The following is an 18,846-nucleotide window of genomic DNA, read 5'->3' as shown; positions in this document are numbered from 1 at the left end:
TTGCAAGTCAACTTTTTTGCTCTTCATGCAAATATTTTTGTTACCTTTTAATAATAATGTTATCGTTTTCGCATATATATCAGTCTTTGAAATCTAATCATTGGTTCAATAACAGAAAATTTGTTTATATCGTCAAATATATTATTAACATATTAAGTTGGTTTGTACCCTACATCATTTCATCCATAGAGCAAACCCCATCCATATTTCGCTAACGATATTATTTCGATAATGCGTTATATGCTAGTTTAGCATGCTAACAAAATAATTATACACTAAATGTATGTCAGAACAACAGGATTAAAATAGGCATATTCGATTTGCACGTTTTATTACACCTAAATATCAACTTTCCATATATACATTCTTAATTATATCATCTCATATGTACATATATTTAACTAACCCTTGAACATATCTATCGATTAAAGATGATTTCCTTGAGTGACTTTTGATGATATTCAATTTGCTATATATATAATTTTTTTAGAAAAACTCCAACTACATTATGCACAATTGGTGTTGTTCGTAGATAGTGTAGTGGTGTTAGTAACGCACGAATAAAAGAATGCAATGATTAACGAAAGGGAATTGAGAGTAGTATTTGGAATGATGCACAAACAAAGTTGAATGGCAAAGGAATAATTTGGAATTTGTGTGGAGTCTCCACTGAAATTTGGACCATATATATAAAGTTGTGAACGAAAACTCCAATTTATTATCATTTATCAATGCACTCCAATTAGTGAACGAAAACTCATATTTTGCCTATGAATGAAAACAAAAATCATCATTTAAGAATGTTAAGATTAGAATTTAAAATAATATATCTTATACTATTTTAATACTTTAAAGATGTAAACTATTTTCCTAAGTATGATGTCAAACAATTTAACTATTTTCAAAACTAGAATGTGCGTACTACCTTTTCTTTAGACTTTTTCTTTCCAGGTGTTTTCATGGTTCTCACAATTCCCATCTCTTACTCCGATATACGAATTGGACGGAAACTCGTTTTCATGGGCCGAAAATTTCTATCAAAAATTGTTTTCCCTCAAAATCAAGTATGTGACACATTCAGTATCAAAACTACAAAATTTGGTAGCACAAATCTTCGAATAGCCTGCAGTTTTTTTAGTTCATGAGTTGGTTACTCTTAGAAATCAGCATGTGCCTTCCTCTTGTGGAATAGTGAACGTCCACCCAGGAAAATCTGAATCCGCAAACAGAGATGTTGGAACCGTTTTGTAGAACGCTAAAGGAACTTGCTTTACCCTTCTCCGAATCTGCCAATTTTTCAAATCTCCACAGTTAGTTCAGCAAATGGTTACAGTTTCCCAACTATAAATGGAAGACCAAAGTCAACTGATTTTTTCTCAACAAAGAGTTGATATCATATGAACCAGAGCAACATTACCTCGTCCCCAAATATGGTGGCATATGAACCAGAGCAAAAATCTTCAATTTTCATTTCCGTGGTTTTCGATCTGATGGTTAGATTAGTTTCTAGAGATGAGATAAACCTACAAAAGTGAGAAGAGGTATCAAGGAGATGACCAAATGTAAAAATTTTAAAAAAATCGGATAAAATTGTTTGGTGAGCAAATATACCGTGAAACTGGTGGACAGTAATGATGGCGCAAAGTGTCGATCTCCCAAAGAGAACTTTCTGTAGGTTTCCAGTAAAACGAATATCATCATTCATCAGTTAGATTACAAAGTTATTTAACAAGCTAACAACTTACAGAAGGCAAAACAACACATTGTTCTTGAACTTTCAAAGCAGTTAAAACTTTACTTTTTGAATTTATCGATGAATCTAGAGAACCTTGGCATTCTTAATTTCTTATCAAACTAATAAATCTAATTATGCTACAAAGCCGCTGTTATGAAAGTACAAATCAGGAAATCTGAAAGCATACACATCATTGTTTTTTGTTGGATGAATCAAGCTTCTACATAGGGGTGTGATTTTGTGCTAGGGGCATGGAAAGGAAAAATAAAAAAGACTGGGAATAGAATGTTAACGACTTACTTAAGGCTCCAGATTTCTTGGGATCACTCTCCTGGTTGTTGAAATAGTCAATACCAAGCTTTCGCTTTTTGATGGTCTTTGGTTGGCTCTCATTGTGTTCACCAGCCTCTGTGTTGGCTTCATCGGCATTTTCAACGATTTCCTGAACAAGAGTGACCTCTTTGTAAGTCCATGCTTTTATATACATTATTTTGCGTAGTTGTGAGTGGTATTATACAGACGTCATTTTCATCTGTTAATATGTTCTTTGCACTAACAAAGATAGGCCGTACCTGCACAAGATGGTTGATTGTAGGATTTCTTCGTAAAAGGTTGTAGATCAAAGCTGTTATGACCAACGATCCCGCAGGGGGAATGGAAAGTGACAATCTGCTTAGTTTCTTTGTGAATGAAGCTGCCAGATATGCTGGAAGCATTGACGACTTCAGGCATGCGTCAAGAAGCTGCAGAAAGCGTTTCAGATATAGAGGGAAGAATAACATATTATAAAGTAATCAGTCATTGATCGGTTACTCAAATATGGCAATACCTGAAGAAATTTTGCTCGGTGCTTTGCCACAAAGACAGAAGGAACCAGTAACGCATACAGTTTTTCATAAAAGAACGGATACTCCAAACCATGTTGGGTCATGAGGATGAAGAGACTGCTAAGAGCCATCACACTGACAACACCCCCAATGTCGTACGATTTTGTTAAAAAGTCGCTGCAAAGTACGGTGAAACATAAGTAAGCGCTTATTGAAGGACAATCACATATACAGAAATGATAAAAGCTTTGGTAAATTTGCCCACCATAACATTGTAGGATTAGATAGATGGGGAATGACTGTCAGGTGAATACTGGCAAGAACCTGGTTATCAGAAGATAATATATTGGTAATTCTTCATCCAATCCATATTCCAGACAAATGGTTAGTTGGAAAAGTAAATGGGTTTACCTCCTTGTACACATCAATGGGAAGAGGCAGTCTGAGAAATGAAATCCATGCTTTAGTGAACTTCAACTTCATCCTCTTGCTAATTGTTGCCGGAGAAAGGAGCTGGAGTTTTAACAGAATAAATAAAGAGGCAAATGTAAGGAATTCCATGCCAGGAAGAAAACCTATTCACAGATTACGGATTCAGTATATTCAGCAAACTTGCAACTGGAAACTTACAGTGCTGTCTCCTTTCTCAGTTTTCTTCTTTTTATCTGTCGGCTTCTCACTAATACTTTCATCTGCACAATAACTCTTATTAGCAAATCTAAACACATAGGGAGTCCTTTCCACAAAATTGGAAAATCTCGGAAACAATCACCTGACCCACTCCACATCTCGTGTTGAGACTTCTCAGCTTGTTTCTCAGGAGGTGGGATTTGAGATAAAACTTGATAGATCTTGCGAACAGAGAGTTCTAGGCTACAATTCACAATTTTTATAGATCACCAACAACACAATAACTTTAAAAACCAGCTTAAGATTACATTCAAACAGCTTGGAAGAAAAACAACAAATATAAGATATACAAAGAAAGATTACACATTTACTGATACTAACCTTTCTTTTGAATCACTCTCAGCCTCATTATTTTCGATCACAGTTCTATCAGCTAAGAGTAACACAAAAATAAAAACTTGCATTATGCATCATGACGATTAAAAAGAGAGAATGTCAAGAAAGAATAAAACGCACCAGACACTGATGCTTCCAATGTTTTCACAAACTTTTCCATGCTGATGTATGTAAAATAGCTGACACAAAATCGATATCTCGAGTCAAATCTCAAATGACCAAATAATAGCAAGCGAAAGAACATATAAACTCGAAGTGTTATCAACATACCGGACATCAATGTACTTGAAGTACTTTGAAGTAAGTATATCCAAGAATATCTCAATATCAACCTCAGAGTGAATCTACAGTGAACAATAGTAAGAACATCAAGCACTTGCAATAACAATTTCGTAAAGAAGAAGTCTGAGACTAAACTTACAATAGCATCAAGTAATCTGTGGTAGATTGAAGAATGAAACCTTCCAGCATTCAAAAGCTTTACAAATTCCATTAATGTTCCCAACACAATTCCCTAAATCAACCAAAAACATTAGGTAACAAAAAATAACAAAGCTATGTAACTTCAAGAGAACGCAGAGAAGATAGATAGAAAAATCTTACCCTTAGAGAATCTTCTGATTGTTGAGAGACAAGAACATCGAGTAAAAGCTTGACGAATTCGTCAAATTTTGATCTGAGCCAAGCTTTGAACACAACTTCAGGGTCCTCTGTTTTGGTTGAAGAAGGAGACGAAGAAGTCGGAGGAAGCTGAGAGAGTAGAGGAGTGAAAAAGGATTGGAGTGAGAGGAGTGATTCAACGACGAACTGCGGCGGAGATTCTGGTGAGACGAAGGTGAGAAGGAGAGGAAGGTTATTGATGTGAGATCGAGAAGTGAGTAAGTCATGACCTAATGATTTGAGCTCTTTCAAGGTGTATTTTTCGTTCTTCTTCTGCTTCTTTGAGAGGATTGACGCCATTGTTGAGCTTTCTCTGGTTCGTGGCGGAGACGGTGGAAGAAGAAGAAGGGTTTAGCTGAGAGAGGCATAACAAAACCTAACTTGCAAACAAAACGTGGTCGTGTTAAACTCACGAAACATTATATTATGTTTAAACCCCAAGTAGTGTAACATTTCGAGATTTGGCCCAAACATTTGTTTTTTCATTTTTAACTAAGGTTAATTTTGGATATACCCCTCAAATCATGTAAAAGATCAAATTTGGCCCGATACTTTCGTTTACTCAGAGATAACCACTAAAGAATGTTTGTGATACTATATTTCAACATACAAAGTGTAAGGAGAAAGAGAGATTAGTTAAACCCTCTGTCTACTTACACAAAGAAGGTTCGAATTTCGAAAGGATAACATAGCTTCTGAAACTGTGGCATTACACAGATATAATACACGAACACGAGTATGAGATTAAATCTAGCAACTAAATGTGAGAAAAGATTGACTCTTCTTCTTCTCCTCCAAAACACTACAAAAGTTGAAACAAAAAATGCTCTTCGATATCTCTCGATGTTTCATTCGTTCTTATCTCCAACCAAAAATCTATTGCTGCTTCTCGGGTTGTTCCTCTTCTTCTTGGTCTGGGTTTTCTTCTTCCTCTTCTTTCTTCTCTTCCTCTTCTTCATCCTCTTCCGGAGGATCATAAGGCATCGGTGGTGGCAATGGTGTCTTCATAGGGCTAAACTTGGGGAAAATGTCAGGCCTCCTCCCAGGTTTAGGTCTTTCCCACTCCTAACAAGTAGATCACAACATAATTAACATCGCGAGACTCGTAAAGAACATAACAAGGGAAAGCATTATGATTCTAAGTAGATTCTCGGGTATTCATATTCTATAAAGAAACAATGATCACTAATCCCACCTAATCCAAACAAAACACATGAAGAGCTACCAAATCACTTTGGAGCCATGAATACAAAGCTTTTCTCTACACTTGTATAAATTGATTTAACAGTTAACACATGTAGATTCATAAACAGCAGGAACATAGAAAATGTAGAACAAATCACAAACTCTAAACCAAAACCTATTTATTCTCAATCGGAGCTATTACCACAACGAATAGAAATGTGAAACTGGAAATTAAAAGATCCGAAATAAGACCCGACCCGACCCGGGGGAACTTACAATTGGGAAATCGAGAGGATTACGACGAGTGAGCTTTTCTTCCTCAGGAGCCATAGACACAACTTGCAGCTGATTCCGATTGCGACGCGAAGAAGAACGGTGAACGGAAGAGAAAGCAAAGACACGCGACGAAGAGCAACCAAGCGAGCGCGAGTCGGAGGATATCTTCGTCTTCGTAGATAAAATATCGAGCGATGGAGAAGGAAGGAACCTCGCAGAGCAAAGCGACGCCATGGTTCTCCGGGACGGAGCTAAATCTATTATCCACCAACCAAGAATTATCGTGACAGGTTCTAAGAAAGTTTTATGCTGCTGCGTTTGCGTTTTGATAGTGGGCTTTTAAAGGCTTTTATTGGGTGGCCCATAAATACTAAGCTTTGCGGACAATAGCTAGGGCCTATGACTAACCACCTTGTTCATTCTTTCTAATCACTTTCCTTCACCATTATTGTTTTGAAAATCTTCTTCTGACTTACGTTTTTTTATCTTTAAAATTTTTAACCACTCTTCGTATTTTTTTTTTTAATTTTGTAGATAAAATATCGATATCACAACCAACAAATAAAGTTACTATGCACAATATATGATGCTAATTGTGAAAATTTGTAAACCACATTCTGTGCATAGTGATTTTCCAAAAAAAATCTTGAAAATTAGACTAGTTAGCTAATTAGTCCATAAGACTAACGAGTGTATGTGTGGCACAGTAACAAAACTTGGATCACCGCTTCGTGCTAACAAGGAACCAAGTAGCTGGCCTACTTATCCCAACATCTTACACAGTTGGCAATAGAGTAACATCTAAAATCGTGTGCCAATTTCTGATTAACTACACACATTTTCGTGTGTGTATTTTTTATACATGTCTTAAGATTCGAATGTAGCAAGATAACCATAGATAATGATGGACCACCATTCAAAAAGGCCAATTTATTACCAACATAAATCTACGGCCCCAAATTAATGTTGTCACTTGTCACTTTATTTTTTATTTTTAAAAGAAAAACATATTAATAGAATTTCATAGTAATAAGTTATAACAATAAGAACTTTTGAGTTTTAGCTTGATTCAAAGTTTTTAGTTCTACTATTCTTAAACATATGATAATAAAATAAATCTAAATCTCTTTAAGTTGATTATTTGTTTTTTCCATACAAATCTGATATCTCTAAATCTAAGTACTTAGCAAAGATACTGCCAAACATGTGATTTCGCTTTGGAAGAAAACAAAAACTCAAATGTATAAATAAAGAAAAAGACATGCATTAAGACACAAAAGTCTCAATAAAAAAACCGTAAGATATTTTCTCCATCAATAAACTTTGCCTTTAATTCCATATAGTCAGTGACAAAAAGAAGTAACATAGAGAAAGAAAGCCAACATATGCATTTAACTTAGATATTTAAGTTCGATAAGAGTAAAAGAGTAGTAGATATTTCTTTTTCGGCTGTCAAAGCTAAAAGAAGATTGAAAATAATGATTATCATTTTTCAACGAGAACTAAAATATTCGAATCAAATAGATGTAACAATATCCATTACCATCCATTTCAATATCGATCGAAAGCAAATACTTCGGTTACATATCTCGTATTACCCAATTCGTGACTAATCATAATAAGAAACCACTTGTCTAACAAATTTGCTTCCAGCCTTTAAAATATGGTTAATAATGACGTTTTTACATTAATAAATTATAACAAAATCAGGTTTTTTTCAGATTTTCATAGAGAATTTTTTATAAAAAAATATGGTACATTTTTTTATTTATAATCGCTTCTAATTAGTACAAATATTGCGTGTGTTATTCTTTTTAATAAAATGTTAAACTATATTCAAATACTTTTTACATCAGCTTTTTTAATATTTTGATAATAAAACCTTAAGCAAAGCTTAGAGGTCGTCGGTTCGAATGACGCTTTGAACTAAACTAATATTACATGTTATGGTTTCGGACATGGAAGGATTACGAACTTTGCCTCAGAACCTTCTCATATTCAAAAAAATATATATATATATATATATATATTTTCACTTATAAAAATTCCCCTCTCCCATTTTCATACTAAAAATGCACTATATCCGAATATAAAATTTATCACTTTCATTTCCACAAATTCGCTTCAAGTTAATAAACATCATAGTAATAATCTTTACAAATTTAATTTCTTCAACTCTGTATTATAGTATCACTTTATAATTTTATATTTTTTAAAGAACTCAAAAATTGAGAAATCCCATCCCAAATTTATGTCATCCCCAAGAGAAGAAGACAGACAAACAACAACAAGGCTAGCGCGTGAAGCCCACGCTCACTGCAGCTGGCAACAGCCAATTTCCCTCTCATTCTTTCTCCTCTCCTTTAAAATCATCAAATCTCTCAATCTCTTCTTCACTTGCCAAAACCCTCACTCTTAACCATTAACAATGTCGTCTCCGGCGACTACTATCACCTTCTTTTTCTTCTTCACTCTCTCATCCTTCTTCTACATCACTTCTTCACTCCAGAACAACAACAACAACAAACACACAGCAACCGTTAACTCCTTAAATATCCCCTCCGCCGCGGCGGAGATTACGCTAGTAAACCCAAAGCTTCCGCCGCGGAGTCTCTCCCTCACATCCTCCAAAAAATTCGAAGGATCTTCAAATCTAGTCCACCTCCGTTACCACATGGGACCAGTCCTCTCATCTTCTCCGATCAACATCTACGTTATCTGGTACGGACAATGGTCACGCCCACACAAATCCCTAATCAGAGATTTCCTCAATTCTATCTCCGACGCTAAAGCACCTTCTCCCTCCGTCTCCGAATGGTGGCGCACCGCTTCTCTCTACACAGATCAAACCGGATCCAACGTCTCTAGATCCGTTTTAATCGCCGGAGAATACTCCGATTCTAAATACTCCCACGGCCAACACCTTACTCGTCTCACGATTCAGGAAGTCATCGCCTCCGCCGCCAGATCCGCTTCCTTTCCGGTGGATCATAAAAACGGAATGTATCTAGTTCTGACGTCACACGACGTCACGATGCAAGATTTTTGCCGCGCCGTTTGTGGATTTCACTATTTCACTTTCCCGTCGATGGTTGGTTACACTATGCCTTACGCTTGGGTTGGTCAATCGGGAAAACAATGTCCCGAGGTTTGTGCTTATCCATTTGCTTTACCGGGTTACATGGGACACGGTGGTCCCGGAGAGCTCCGGCCACCGAACGGAGAGACTGGAGTAGATGGGATGGTTAGTGTGATTGGTCATGAGTTAGCTGAAGTTGTATCGAATCCGTTGATTAATGCTTGGTACGCCGGAGAAGATCCGACGGCTCCGACGGAGATCGGTGATTTGTGTGAGGGATTGTACGGAAGCGGCGGAGGAGGAGGGTATATTGGTCAAGTTATGAGAGATAGAGAAGGGAAGACTTTTAATATGAATGGTAAAGGAGGAAGAAAGTTTTTAGTTCAATGGATTTGGAACCCTAATTTGAAAGCTTGCTCTGGTCCTAACTCTGTCGACTAAAAAAACGAAGAAGAAGGTTAATGATGGTGATTTGTGGTAATCACTGAGATAATGATGAAATAACTCGTTAGGTTTTAGAAGTGTAACATTATTTTACTTTATGATTTCTTATATATATAAAGTTTAAAGAATGCTTTTATACTGTTTTTGTGGTGAATTTGAATGAATCTTTGATTTTCACACTCACTTTTTTGTTTATTTCAACAGTATTGGTAATGTTTAAGAGCTTTTAATGTACACTTCGGGAAGTGAAAAAGTTTGAATTCAAAATTCTTTAGATATTTTTTCTTCATTTTCTGCATTATTAAATAGTACTAGTATAATCGGTGTTTCAATAAATGTAAGTGTACGATAACAATAACTTTAGTTGTCATCAGTATTTATGGAAAAGACAAATGATATTATAAGTTCGTTGGATTGAGAACTGACAAATGAGAAACGAATCTTAAAACTCTTACAAGGGTAAGATTCTTAATTAATTTATCAGTTACTTGCAATTAGATTAGTTGTCGGATTATCTATACATGAAAAAACGGTCTAAAATTACATGTACTATGTTTGATAACCTCTTAACTACACGAATTTTTAATCTTATTCGTTGGCAACACAAATTTTTATACATCGGAGTCATCTCTAAACTATACTATTGTTATTGGAATTATGAATCAACCTCTTACAGTTTTAAATAAGTGTATTAAAGTTGGTTAATATTTTAAAGTTCGAGTTTCAAATATTTGCATAGTTTAAGGCCGAATTTCATCTTTCTATTTGACAAATAAATAAGAAAGCGGTTCGATTTGTCATTGCCTCTTTTTATGGATGGTCCAAGATTATTAAGACCATTCAGACAACATTTTTGGCTAGTTAATATAAAAAGGTTTATTTTTAGGTCTAATTTTAAAATGAAAAAATAAACTTATGAGCATGAATGTTTTTTTTTCTTTTTTAATACCAACAATATTTATATGCTAGGTTACTCCCATTATATGAGGCCCTGGTTCTCCTACCAATCAAATATGTAATACTAAAAATTAGTGTTGCATTGTAATAATAAAGGTAAGGAAAATGACTCTGAAGACAATATTGAGAGTGTGTTTGTGAACGACAGCTAAGAAAAGGACCCCAATTTTGAACTACAATCATTACCAATGTCAATGGAAACTGCATTTATTACCTCAACCTTTTTTTTTCTTTGCCTTTTTCACCTCATTTAGCTATCTATCTCATAATTTTTGGATACTGTAGATAATTCATGTTTTCGGCAAATTATTCATGTTTATGATTCGGTCTTAGGTACGAGTCTATGACTGATTACACGCATGTAAAAGCGGGTCGAAGCGTGCTGATATTTTTCTCACCCATCCCGCCGTGGGTGCTAGCCCGTAACTCCGTAACACACGCAGGCTTCACGAAATATGTGGATTTTACATACAGATCGACTTTATTAAAAAGGTCGATACATTTTATATGATGGGAACTAGTGTTGGCCCAAAAATTACATTAAAGATCAAACAAAGCCCAGTTTGGATCACACCATCTCGTTCAACATATTAAATTAACGAATGTATAGAGTAAATACACATTTAAAAACAACATAACTATCTCATAATATATGTGAAACAAAATTTATAGAAACGTTTAATTATCTCGAGTTATCATCATAGCATGTCATGTTCATATCATCATATCACCATAGCATATCGTATATTCATATATCATATCAATCTATGAAACAAACCTACACAATCACACACCAAAGCAAGCATGACTACGTAATACCAACATGAAGACCTAGAAGAAGGTAAGGATCCACAATTCCACATATCGAAGCAAACTTCAGTTCGTTTTGACTCAATCGGCAATTATGCAGCGATGGAAGTTGTTAAAGAATATTCAAGACTCTCTTTTACGTCAGGTTCAAATCAAACCTTTTAAAAGATCTATTTAACCCTAGCTAATGAAAGAAACATTTGCCTATTTATATTCAAAATTCAACAACTATAAATCTCTTCCAAAATGTAAACTTTTTTGGCCATGGCATGGTACTATGCTAGTGTCTTGGATTTTACAAAATTTTCAAAAAACACACTTCAATCAATATTCAAGGAATCTACTAGTTGCTGTTAATTATACATCCCATTTTCAGAATCAAATTTACTATTTACAAAATCNTGAGGCACAAAATTATTTCCTAATGAAATAATCCCATATATTAATACCTTGTATTTAATGGTAACGCCATTTCTTTCTTAGAAAAAGGTTTTGGCGAATTATCTATTTTTAATCTATAATTACTACTGCTAATTGGACATGTACCATGAGACTAAAAATACACACAAAAAAAACTTTAATTATTTGTTTCCTCCCTATACACAGATATATGTTTTATTTTTCTTCTAACACATGCACAAGAGCACATCAACTTTTAATTTTATTTATTTTAAATTGTTCCATCCACAAACTATATTGATGATGGTTCTTTGACTGACGCATTACGCGTGAAATGGTTTCCTTGCTTATATTATTGTAGTCGTGTTCATATTATTTTAATGATGCTCATATGATTTGTTTGCATCCTGAAAAATCTTAACACGTTTGTTTTCTATGTTATTATTTTTCCTGGCCAGCTTTTCGTATGTTGTTCATTTACAAGAATACTACATACTGTATACACGTACTCAATCTACCTCTTTTGGATATATTTTTTGTGGTACGCCATTCTACACTTCCGAATCAATAATAATAAAAATTAATCTCCACAAATGATTTCTTCACAAATTGGAGTTAATTATATGGAGATAGATATCCCTCTCTTTACAAATTGACAATTTTACCTTCATGCACTCTAAATATATAGGCACTCTTCCTGGGAGAGTTACAAAGTAAATCCTAAATCGAATGGATTAAACAAAAACAAAAAAGATCAAAATTATAAAAACCTGATTCTTTTCAAATTTGTGTCCAATTAAGTGTTTATTTAAACCATAATTCCTATTTCTTTTATACAAGATAAATTATCGTAAGATTACTGATCTGCTTTTTTCTCTTTGCCTCTGCTTGATAATTTCAATGAGTTTAGGGTTTTGTTATCAAAGTTTTCGTTTATTTTTGAAATTAGTTAGAGGTTCTTTCCAAAGATCATTAATTTACAAGGTTTATACCGGACAATGCCTCCCCGACTAATAGATTTACCTGCACTATATACACACGACAAACATTTTTAATTGGACACATAATCACACAAAAAAATTACTAGATGAAAAAATTAAACACTTAATCAACTATTAGACTACAATTTTTACTTTTTCTATGACCATTTAATATTCTAATTTCACTCATTTGTTGATTTTAAAACTATATCTTCATAAAAAATGGACTATATATCTTGTTTGATGAAATATGTTGTTTATATATAAAAGTTTCAAAAACTAACTAATTTGTGAGCTAGGGTGAAGGACATGGTACTCCAAAGATTGTACAATTTCTTTGTGTTCTTGAAAAGGTTATTACATAACGATAAATATAGCTAGAAAGATATTCAACTAAAAATTGGAATATAAGAGAAAACATAAAGATAATAGAAAATGATTGGTGAATGAAGAATTATGCAGGGTTCTACAAGAAGAAAACAAAAAAAAAAGGCATAATGAAGTAAAAGTGTTTGAATCTTTAGAGTAGTAAAAATAATCTCAATTTGCAAACGTTTGGAATAATAACTTTTCTGGAAAATCTCCAAGTTAGTAATAAAATTGTTTGAATCTTGTGTTGGTGTTTGTAGAATTATCATCAAAATCAAGCTGCTTGAACCTTAGGGGTTACTCCTTCACTTCGTTTTATTGGTTACTGTCTCCATTTGCATTGCGATGTTTTCTTCTCGTTTTTACTACTATTACTACGGTTTATGACGCGCCTGAACTCATCTTCACCATCTCCTATAGTACCATTTATGAATTCAAGTGATAATCGATGACTCAAGTTTTCAATGGTGAATCAATTTTTTTTTGAGATCTTTCTCTTGAGTATCTTTCTATTCACATCAAAATCCACTATTTAATACGCCAACATCACGTCTAATGAACTTGACAATTATTTCTTTATTTTGTTTTGTTTGTATGTAACCAAAATATTCAGTTTTGGATTTTGACACAATAATTTACCAAAAAATGCCGTGAAAAAGAATTCTAAAAACAGATTAATAGTTTTTAACACAAAAAGAGCTATTTACTTTTATTTAATTGGACATTTATCCATCTTTCATTTTTTTAAATTTTATATAAAGAAAATACATGGATATCAATCATAAAATCATCAACCAAGATTGAAAATGGTAATTATCATTTAGTTTTATAGAAAATTATATCTGTGTAAGCAACCCTGAATATTAATTGAGTTTACATGATAAAAAATATAGCTTTTGAACAATTATTTTAACAACAGTAAATATTAATTTGCTATCTTAAATTATAGTATAAAAGTGAAATTAATTATTTAAAACTATAATCTAAACATATTTATAATCCAACCGTATAGAGACTTGTTGAAAAGTAAAATAAAGTTTTCAAATGAAGAAAATACAGAGGATAATTGTAGGGGCCTTGATTGTTTTCTCTTTATTTGGTGGTCTCATGTAAATTATTTTTCTTTATAGTTGACTTTGACCTTTAAAACCTCTATAATTCTCTCTTTCCTTATTCTTCCTCAAATCTTTGCACCACCATTCTTTTATGACTCAGTCTTCTCTCTCTCTTCTCTCAATGCCCATGATAACACCAAACCACTTGCTTCTGCTTCTCACACCACAAAATTCTCTATTCAATAAATAAATCTCTCAGAAGAAATTTCTTCGAATTGGAGAAGATAAAAAAAGTTTTATCTTTTCTTGATTTTTTTTCTTTTTTTTCTAATCATTCACACCCAATTTAAACGAGACTTGTCCAATCTCTATCCATCAATATTGTATCATTTCTTGTAAAGTACTCTGTTTTAGCTTCACACGCCATTTTTTGTTTTTCCATTTGACTTCTGTAAAATCCTGACAAAGAATTGTTTAAGACATACATATACGTGTTATATATTTGTAAAGGAAGCAAAAAGTGTTTGGCTTTTAATTTCTCTCTGTTGGGATGGGTCTTTGTTGGGGATCTCCATCTGATTCTCCTCCAACAACAACACCTTCCTCTACTGGTAACATCAGTTCAGGTTTGTCCTATCTATATCTACTGAATTTTCCCATCTGGGTTTTGCTTAAACTTGCGTGATACGTTGCAATTTCTGTACTTGGTTGTTTGATGCATAAAGGTTACGCTTTTACATCTTCTTGTATCGTTTGTGACTCTTCTTTTGGTGTTATCTCGTATGGGTTCTATGAAAGTTTTGACCTTTTGATTAAAAGACTCTGTTCTTCTTGTGTTTTTGTTGAATCAGATTCATTATCATACTTAATGCTGTTTGTGATCTGTTATGTGACTCTCTGTTTTGGGCTTGACTTTGTTTTCTTGTGGTTGTAATTGAAGTAGGGACTTTTAAGTCATCAAACAACACGACGACTACAGGAACATCAAGGGGAAGTAACATATCTAGCAATAGTGGGTTCTCTGTGGCAAGTGGTGAAGATGCTTACCCCGATGGTCAGATACTTCCCATTCCGAATTTGAGGATATTCAGCTTAGCAGAACTTAGAGCTTCAACAAGGAATTTCAGGTCTGAGAATGTTCTTGGAGAGGGAGGATTTGGGAAAGTCTTTAAAGGCTGGCTTGAAGACAAGACTCCAGGGAAACAAAGCAACGGAACTGTGATTGCTGTTAAGAAACTGAATGCAGAAAGCTTCCAAGGATTCGAAGAATGGCAAGTGAGTAAAGTGAACTATGGGAAACTAGTTTTCTAACTTTGATATACAAAGTGAAGTTTTGTTTGCTGAGTGGATAGATTCTTTGTTGGTTGTTGTGCAGTGTGAAGTGAATTTTCTTGGGAGGGTTTCTCATCCAAACCTCGTGAAGCTGTTGGGATACTGCTTGGAAGGTGAAGAGTTGCTTCTTGTGTATGAGTATATGCAAAAAGGGAGCTTAGAGAATCATCTCTTCCGAAGTAAGAACATTCTTTAATCAGAATCTTTTGCTTATATGCACATTTACATCTCGATGTTTCGATGTGTAATTGCTTCTATTACTTCAGAGGGGTCTGCCGTTCAGCCACTCTCATGGGAGATAAGGCTTAAGATTGCAATAGGAGCAGCTAAAGGCTTAGCATTCTTACACGCTTCAGAGAAGCAAGTAATTTATCGAGACTTCAAAGCGTCAAACATTCTACTTGATGGGGTAAGTACATACAGATTGCTTATGGATTTGATGTAGCAAATCATCAAGTGTGAAATTTCAACTGGTTTGCTCTTGATGCAGTCATATAACGCAAAGATATCAGATTTTGGATTGGCGAAATTAGGACCTTCCGCTAGTCAATCTCACATCACAACACGGGTTATGGGTACACACGGTTACGCAGCTCCAGAGTATGTTGCTACAGGTACTACAATGTTTTGTATTCTTAGTTCTTTTGGTTTCCAACAACAAACTGTGAACATGTTTGTTGGTTCCAACAGGTCACTTGTATGTAAAGAGCGATGTTTACGGGTTTGGCGTTGTTTTGGCTGAGATCTTAACTGGTTTACATGCGCTTGATCCTACTCGTCCTACCGGGCAACACAATCTAACCGAATGGATCAAACCTCATCTATCCGAAAGAAGAAAGCTAAGAAGCATAATGGACCCTCGTCTAGAAGGAAAATACCCTTTCAAATCTGCTTTCCGAGTAGCTCAACTGGCTCTGAAATGCCTTGGACCCGAACCCAAAAACCGTCCATCGATGAAAGAAGTGGTGGAATCGCTCGAACTCATCGAAGCTGCCAATGAGAAACCGTTAGAACGAAGGACCACTAGAGCTTCCCCATCCATCCGTCAACAACAAGGCCATTATCGCCCGCAACAACTCTCTTCGTTTCGTCCTAGACAAAACGTGTCTCGAGCTCACTAGTGTTGTTTGAAGACACTGAGATTCTTTTCTTAGTTTTGTATTTGTTAAGATTATCAAAACCCATTCGTATGTATACTACATGAAAGAGAAAACAAATGTTGTACCTGTATTAGTATGTAGTGTTTGGTGTGTGTAATATAACTACTTAAACGGTTAAACCAGATTATGAAAAGGTTTAACTAATGGTCATCAATATATAAGCCATTGTTCACACAATTTTGTTGTTAAAGCTTCAAACTTTAGTTGTGGTTTGAAGTATGGTAATGGGATCACACTTGTGTTCAAAGCTACAAGCTTTGTCTTCGAAGATTAAGCAAGCTTCTGTTAGTGGAAAATGGCGGGAAGTGGTCTCTGGGTATTCAGAGATACAGAGAGCTGGAGTTCAATTTAACGATCCTTTCGTTTTCCCCATTGTTTTTAAAGCTTGTGCTAAGCTCTCATGGCTGTTTCAAGGTAGATGTATTCAAGCAAGTCTGTTAAAGAGAGGTTTTGAGTCTTTTGTTTCTGTAGGGAACTCAATTGCTGATTTCTATATGAAATGTGGAGACTTGTGTTCTGGGTTACGAGAATTTGATTGTATGAATTCGAGAGATTCGGTGTCTTGGAATGTTATCGTTTTTGGGCTTCTCGATTATGGTTTTGAAGAAGAAGGGTTATGGTGGTTTTCGAAGTTGAGAGTTTGGGGTTTTGAGCCTAATACTTCAACATTGGTTCTTGTGATTCATGCGTGTCGTAGTTTATGGTTCGATGGAGAGAAGATTCATGGCTATGTGATCCGTAGTGGGTTTTGTGGGATTTCGTCTGTTCAAAATTCGATCTTGTGTATGTACGCAGATAGTGATTCTTTAAGTGCACGTAAACTGTTCGATGAAATGTCTGAAAGAGATGTTATTTCTTGGAGTGTTGTAATCCGAAGTTATGTGCAGAGCAAGGAACCTGTTGTTGGATTGAAGTTGTTTAAAGAGATGGTTCATGAGGCGAAAACAGAGCCTGATTGTGTGACTGTGACAAGTGTTCTCAAGGCTTGCACGGTGATGGAGGACATTGATGTTGGAAGATCAGTTCATGGGTTTTCGATACGGAGAGGTTTTGATTTGGCAGATGTGTTTGTTTGCAATTCACTTATTGATATGTATTCAAAAGGATTTGATGTTGATTCAGCATTTAGAGTATTTGATGAGACCACTTGTCGAAACATTGTTTCATGGAATTCGATTTTGGCTGGGTTTGTACATAATCAAAGGTACGATGAGGCTCTTGAGATGTTTCATTTGATGGTGCAAGAGGCGGTCGAAGTGGATGAAGTTACAGTCGTGAGTCTTCTCCGGGTTTGCAAGTTTTTTGAGCAGCCATTGCCTTGCAAGTCAATACATGGTGTAATAATTCGGCGTGGATATGAGTCAAACGAAGTGGCTTTGAGTTCTTTGATTGATGCGTATACAAGCTGCAGTCTTGTTGATGATGCAGGAACCGTGCTTGATTCGATGACGTACAAGGATGTGGTGTCATGTAGCACAATGATCTCTGGATTAGCCCATGCTGGCCGATCCGATGAAGCAATCTCAATCTTCTGTCACATGAGGGATACGCCCAATGCTATCACCGTCATAAGTCTTCTTAACGCATGCTCAGTTTCAGCGGACTTGAGAACTTCCAAATGGGCACATGGGATTGCTATCCGGAGAAGCTTAGCCATCAATGACATCTCAGTTGGTACCTCTATTGTTGACGCATACGCAAAATGTGGTGCCATAGAAATGGCGAGAAGGACTTTCGATCAAATCACTGAGAAAAACATCATCTCTTGGACCGTGATCATTTCAGCATATGCTATTAATGGTCTACCGGATAAAGCATTAGCATTGTTCGATGAAATGAAACAAAAAGGTTACACACCAAACGCTGTGACATATCTGGCAGCTTTATCAGCTTGTAATCATGGAGGATTGGTAAAGAAAGGTCTCATGATCTTCAAATCAATGGTAGAAGAAGATCACAAACCTTCATTGCAACATTACTCTTGCATTGTAGACATGCTTAGCCGAGCTGGAGAGATTGATACGGCTGTGGAACTTATCAAGAATCTTCCAGAAGATGTTAAAGCAGGGGCTAGTGCTTGGGGAGCGATTCTTAGCGGTTGCAGAAACCGTTTTAAAAAATTGATCATTACCTCAGAGGTAGTAGCTGAGGTTCTTGAACTCGAGCCCTTGTGTTCTTCAGGTTACTTGCTTGCGTCAAGCACATTTGCTGCAGAAAAATCATGGGAAGATGTAGCAATGATGAGGAGGTTGGTGAAGGAGAGAAAGGTTCGGGTCGTTGCGGGTTATAGCATGGTTCGTGAAGGAAACTTGGCAAAGAGGTTTTTGGCTGGAGACAAGTTAAGCCAGAGTGATTCTGAATTAAATGATGTCGTTCAGAGTCTTCATAGATGCATGAAGTTAGACGATACTGCAGGACCGATAAACTAAAGCCCTTTGGGCCTCAACGAAGCAGATAAATGATATTATTATACGATGCCGTATGTATTCTCGGATCCGGGTGAGAAAAGGAACGAACCGGGTTTTGTTTTTGACCCGACCCGGTCCCTTCGA

General features: G+C 35.5%; 5 protein-coding genes across 6 annotated transcripts; 3 read left to right on the top strand and 2 right to left on the bottom strand.

Annotated features, from left to right (window-relative positions):
* Window positions 1-925: 925 nt before the first annotated feature.
* EMB2762 (CCAAT-binding factor) lies at window positions 926-4,649 on the bottom strand. Its single transcript, NM_127279.3, has 15 exons — window positions 4,192-4,649; window positions 4,010-4,102; window positions 3,859-3,932; window positions 3,709-3,767; window positions 3,574-3,625; window positions 3,335-3,435; window positions 3,193-3,254; window positions 2,974-3,075; window positions 2,828-2,886; window positions 2,565-2,739; window positions 2,308-2,478; window positions 2,036-2,177; window positions 1,612-1,669; window positions 1,418-1,523; window positions 926-1,286 (listed from the first exon to the last, which is right to left on the bottom strand). The coding sequence occupies exons 1-15, from the start codon at window positions 4,546-4,548 to the stop codon at window positions 1,164-1,166; spliced, it is 1,734 nt and encodes a 577-aa protein (NP_179316.2). The 5' UTR covers window positions 4,549-4,649; the 3' UTR covers window positions 926-1,163.
* Window positions 4,650-4,789: 140 nt separating this feature from the next.
* On the bottom strand, window positions 4,790-6,020 carry AT2G17240 (arginine/serine-rich-like splicing factor). Its single transcript, NM_127278.4, has 2 exons — window positions 5,710-6,020; window positions 4,790-5,313 (listed from the first exon to the last, which is right to left on the bottom strand). The coding sequence occupies exons 1-2, from the start codon at window positions 5,941-5,943 to the stop codon at window positions 5,125-5,127; spliced, it is 423 nt and encodes a 140-aa protein (NP_565410.1). The 5' UTR covers window positions 5,944-6,020; the 3' UTR covers window positions 4,790-5,124.
* A 1,808-nt stretch (window positions 6,021-7,828) lies between these two features.
* EXL5 (EXORDIUM like 5) lies at window positions 7,829-9,585 on the top strand. The gene has a single exon (NM_127277.3). The coding sequence runs from the start codon at window positions 8,138-8,140 to the stop codon at window positions 9,227-9,229; it is 1,092 nt and encodes a 363-aa protein (NP_565409.1). The 5' UTR covers window positions 7,829-8,137; the 3' UTR covers window positions 9,230-9,585.
* A 4,336-nt stretch (window positions 9,586-13,921) lies between these two features.
* Window positions 13,922-16,475, top strand: Kin3 (Protein kinase superfamily protein). Of its 2 annotated transcripts, none has more exons than NM_127276.3 (6): window positions 13,922-14,428; window positions 14,743-15,077; window positions 15,178-15,313; window positions 15,401-15,543; window positions 15,625-15,748; window positions 15,825-16,475. In NM_127276.3, exons 1-6 carry the CDS (start codon window positions 14,353-14,355, stop codon window positions 16,253-16,255), a joined length of 1,245 nt encoding a protein of 414 aa, NP_565408.1. In that variant the 5' UTR covers window positions 13,922-14,352; the 3' UTR covers window positions 16,256-16,475. The 2 variants fall into 2 exon arrangements, with proteins under 2 accessions (NP_565408.1, NP_973478.1); NM_201749.1 differs by having other exon boundaries at window positions 13,945-14,428; window positions 14,746-15,077; window positions 15,825-16,446.
* A 37-nt stretch (window positions 16,476-16,512) lies between these two features.
* Window positions 16,513-18,723, top strand: AT2G17210 (Tetratricopeptide repeat (TPR)-like superfamily protein; the record flags this gene model as incomplete). Its single annotated transcript, NM_001335543.1, has 1 exon — window positions 16,513-18,723. The coding sequence occupies one exon, from the start codon at window positions 16,513-16,515 to the stop codon at window positions 18,721-18,723; it is 2,211 nt and encodes a 736-aa protein (NP_001318238.1).
* Window positions 18,724-18,846: the final 123 nt, after the last annotated feature.

This window comes from Arabidopsis thaliana, chromosome 2 (genome assembly GCF_000001735.4).
Source record: "Arabidopsis thaliana chromosome 2, partial sequence".
NCBI classification, from domain to species: Eukaryota; Viridiplantae; Streptophyta; class Magnoliopsida; order Brassicales; family Brassicaceae; genus Arabidopsis; species Arabidopsis thaliana.
The sequence above is the reverse complement of the archived record's forward strand: the minus strand, read 5'-3'. Positions and strand labels throughout refer to the sequence as shown.

Coding starts and splice junctions, on each gene's coding strand:
- EMB2762 (NM_127279.3), bottom strand. CDS start 4,548: ATGGCGTCAATCCTCTCAAAGAAGCAGAAGAAGAACGAAAAATACACC. Junction 2,178..2,307: donor CAATCAACCATCTTGTGCAG/GTACGGCCTATC, acceptor ACTCTTGTTCAG/GAAATCGTTGAAAATGCCGA. Junction 1,524..1,611: donor TACTGTCCACCAGTTTCACG/GTATATTTGCTC, acceptor TCACTTTTGTAG/GTTTATCTCATCTCTAGAAA.
- AT2G17240 (NM_127278.4), bottom strand. CDS start 5,943: ATGGCGTCGCTTTGCTCTGCGAGGTTCCTTCCTTCTCCATCGCTCGAT. Junction 5,314..5,709: donor ATCCTCTCGATTTCCCAATT/GTAAGTTCCCCC, acceptor TCTACTTGTTAG/GAGTGGGAAAGACCTAAACC.
- EXL5 (NM_127277.3), top strand. CDS start 8,138: ATGTCGTCTCCGGCGACTACTATCACCTTCTTTTTCTTCTTCACTCTC.
- Kin3 (NM_127276.3), top strand. CDS start 14,353: ATGGGTCTTTGTTGGGGATCTCCATCTGATTCTCCTCCAACAACAACA. Junction 14,429..14,742: donor TACTGGTAACATCAGTTCAG/GTTTGTCCTATC, acceptor TTGTAATTGAAG/TAGGGACTTTTAAGTCATCA. Junction 15,078..15,177: donor AAGGATTCGAAGAATGGCAA/GTGAGTAAAGTG, acceptor GTTGTTGTGCAG/TGTGAAGTGAATTTTCTTGG.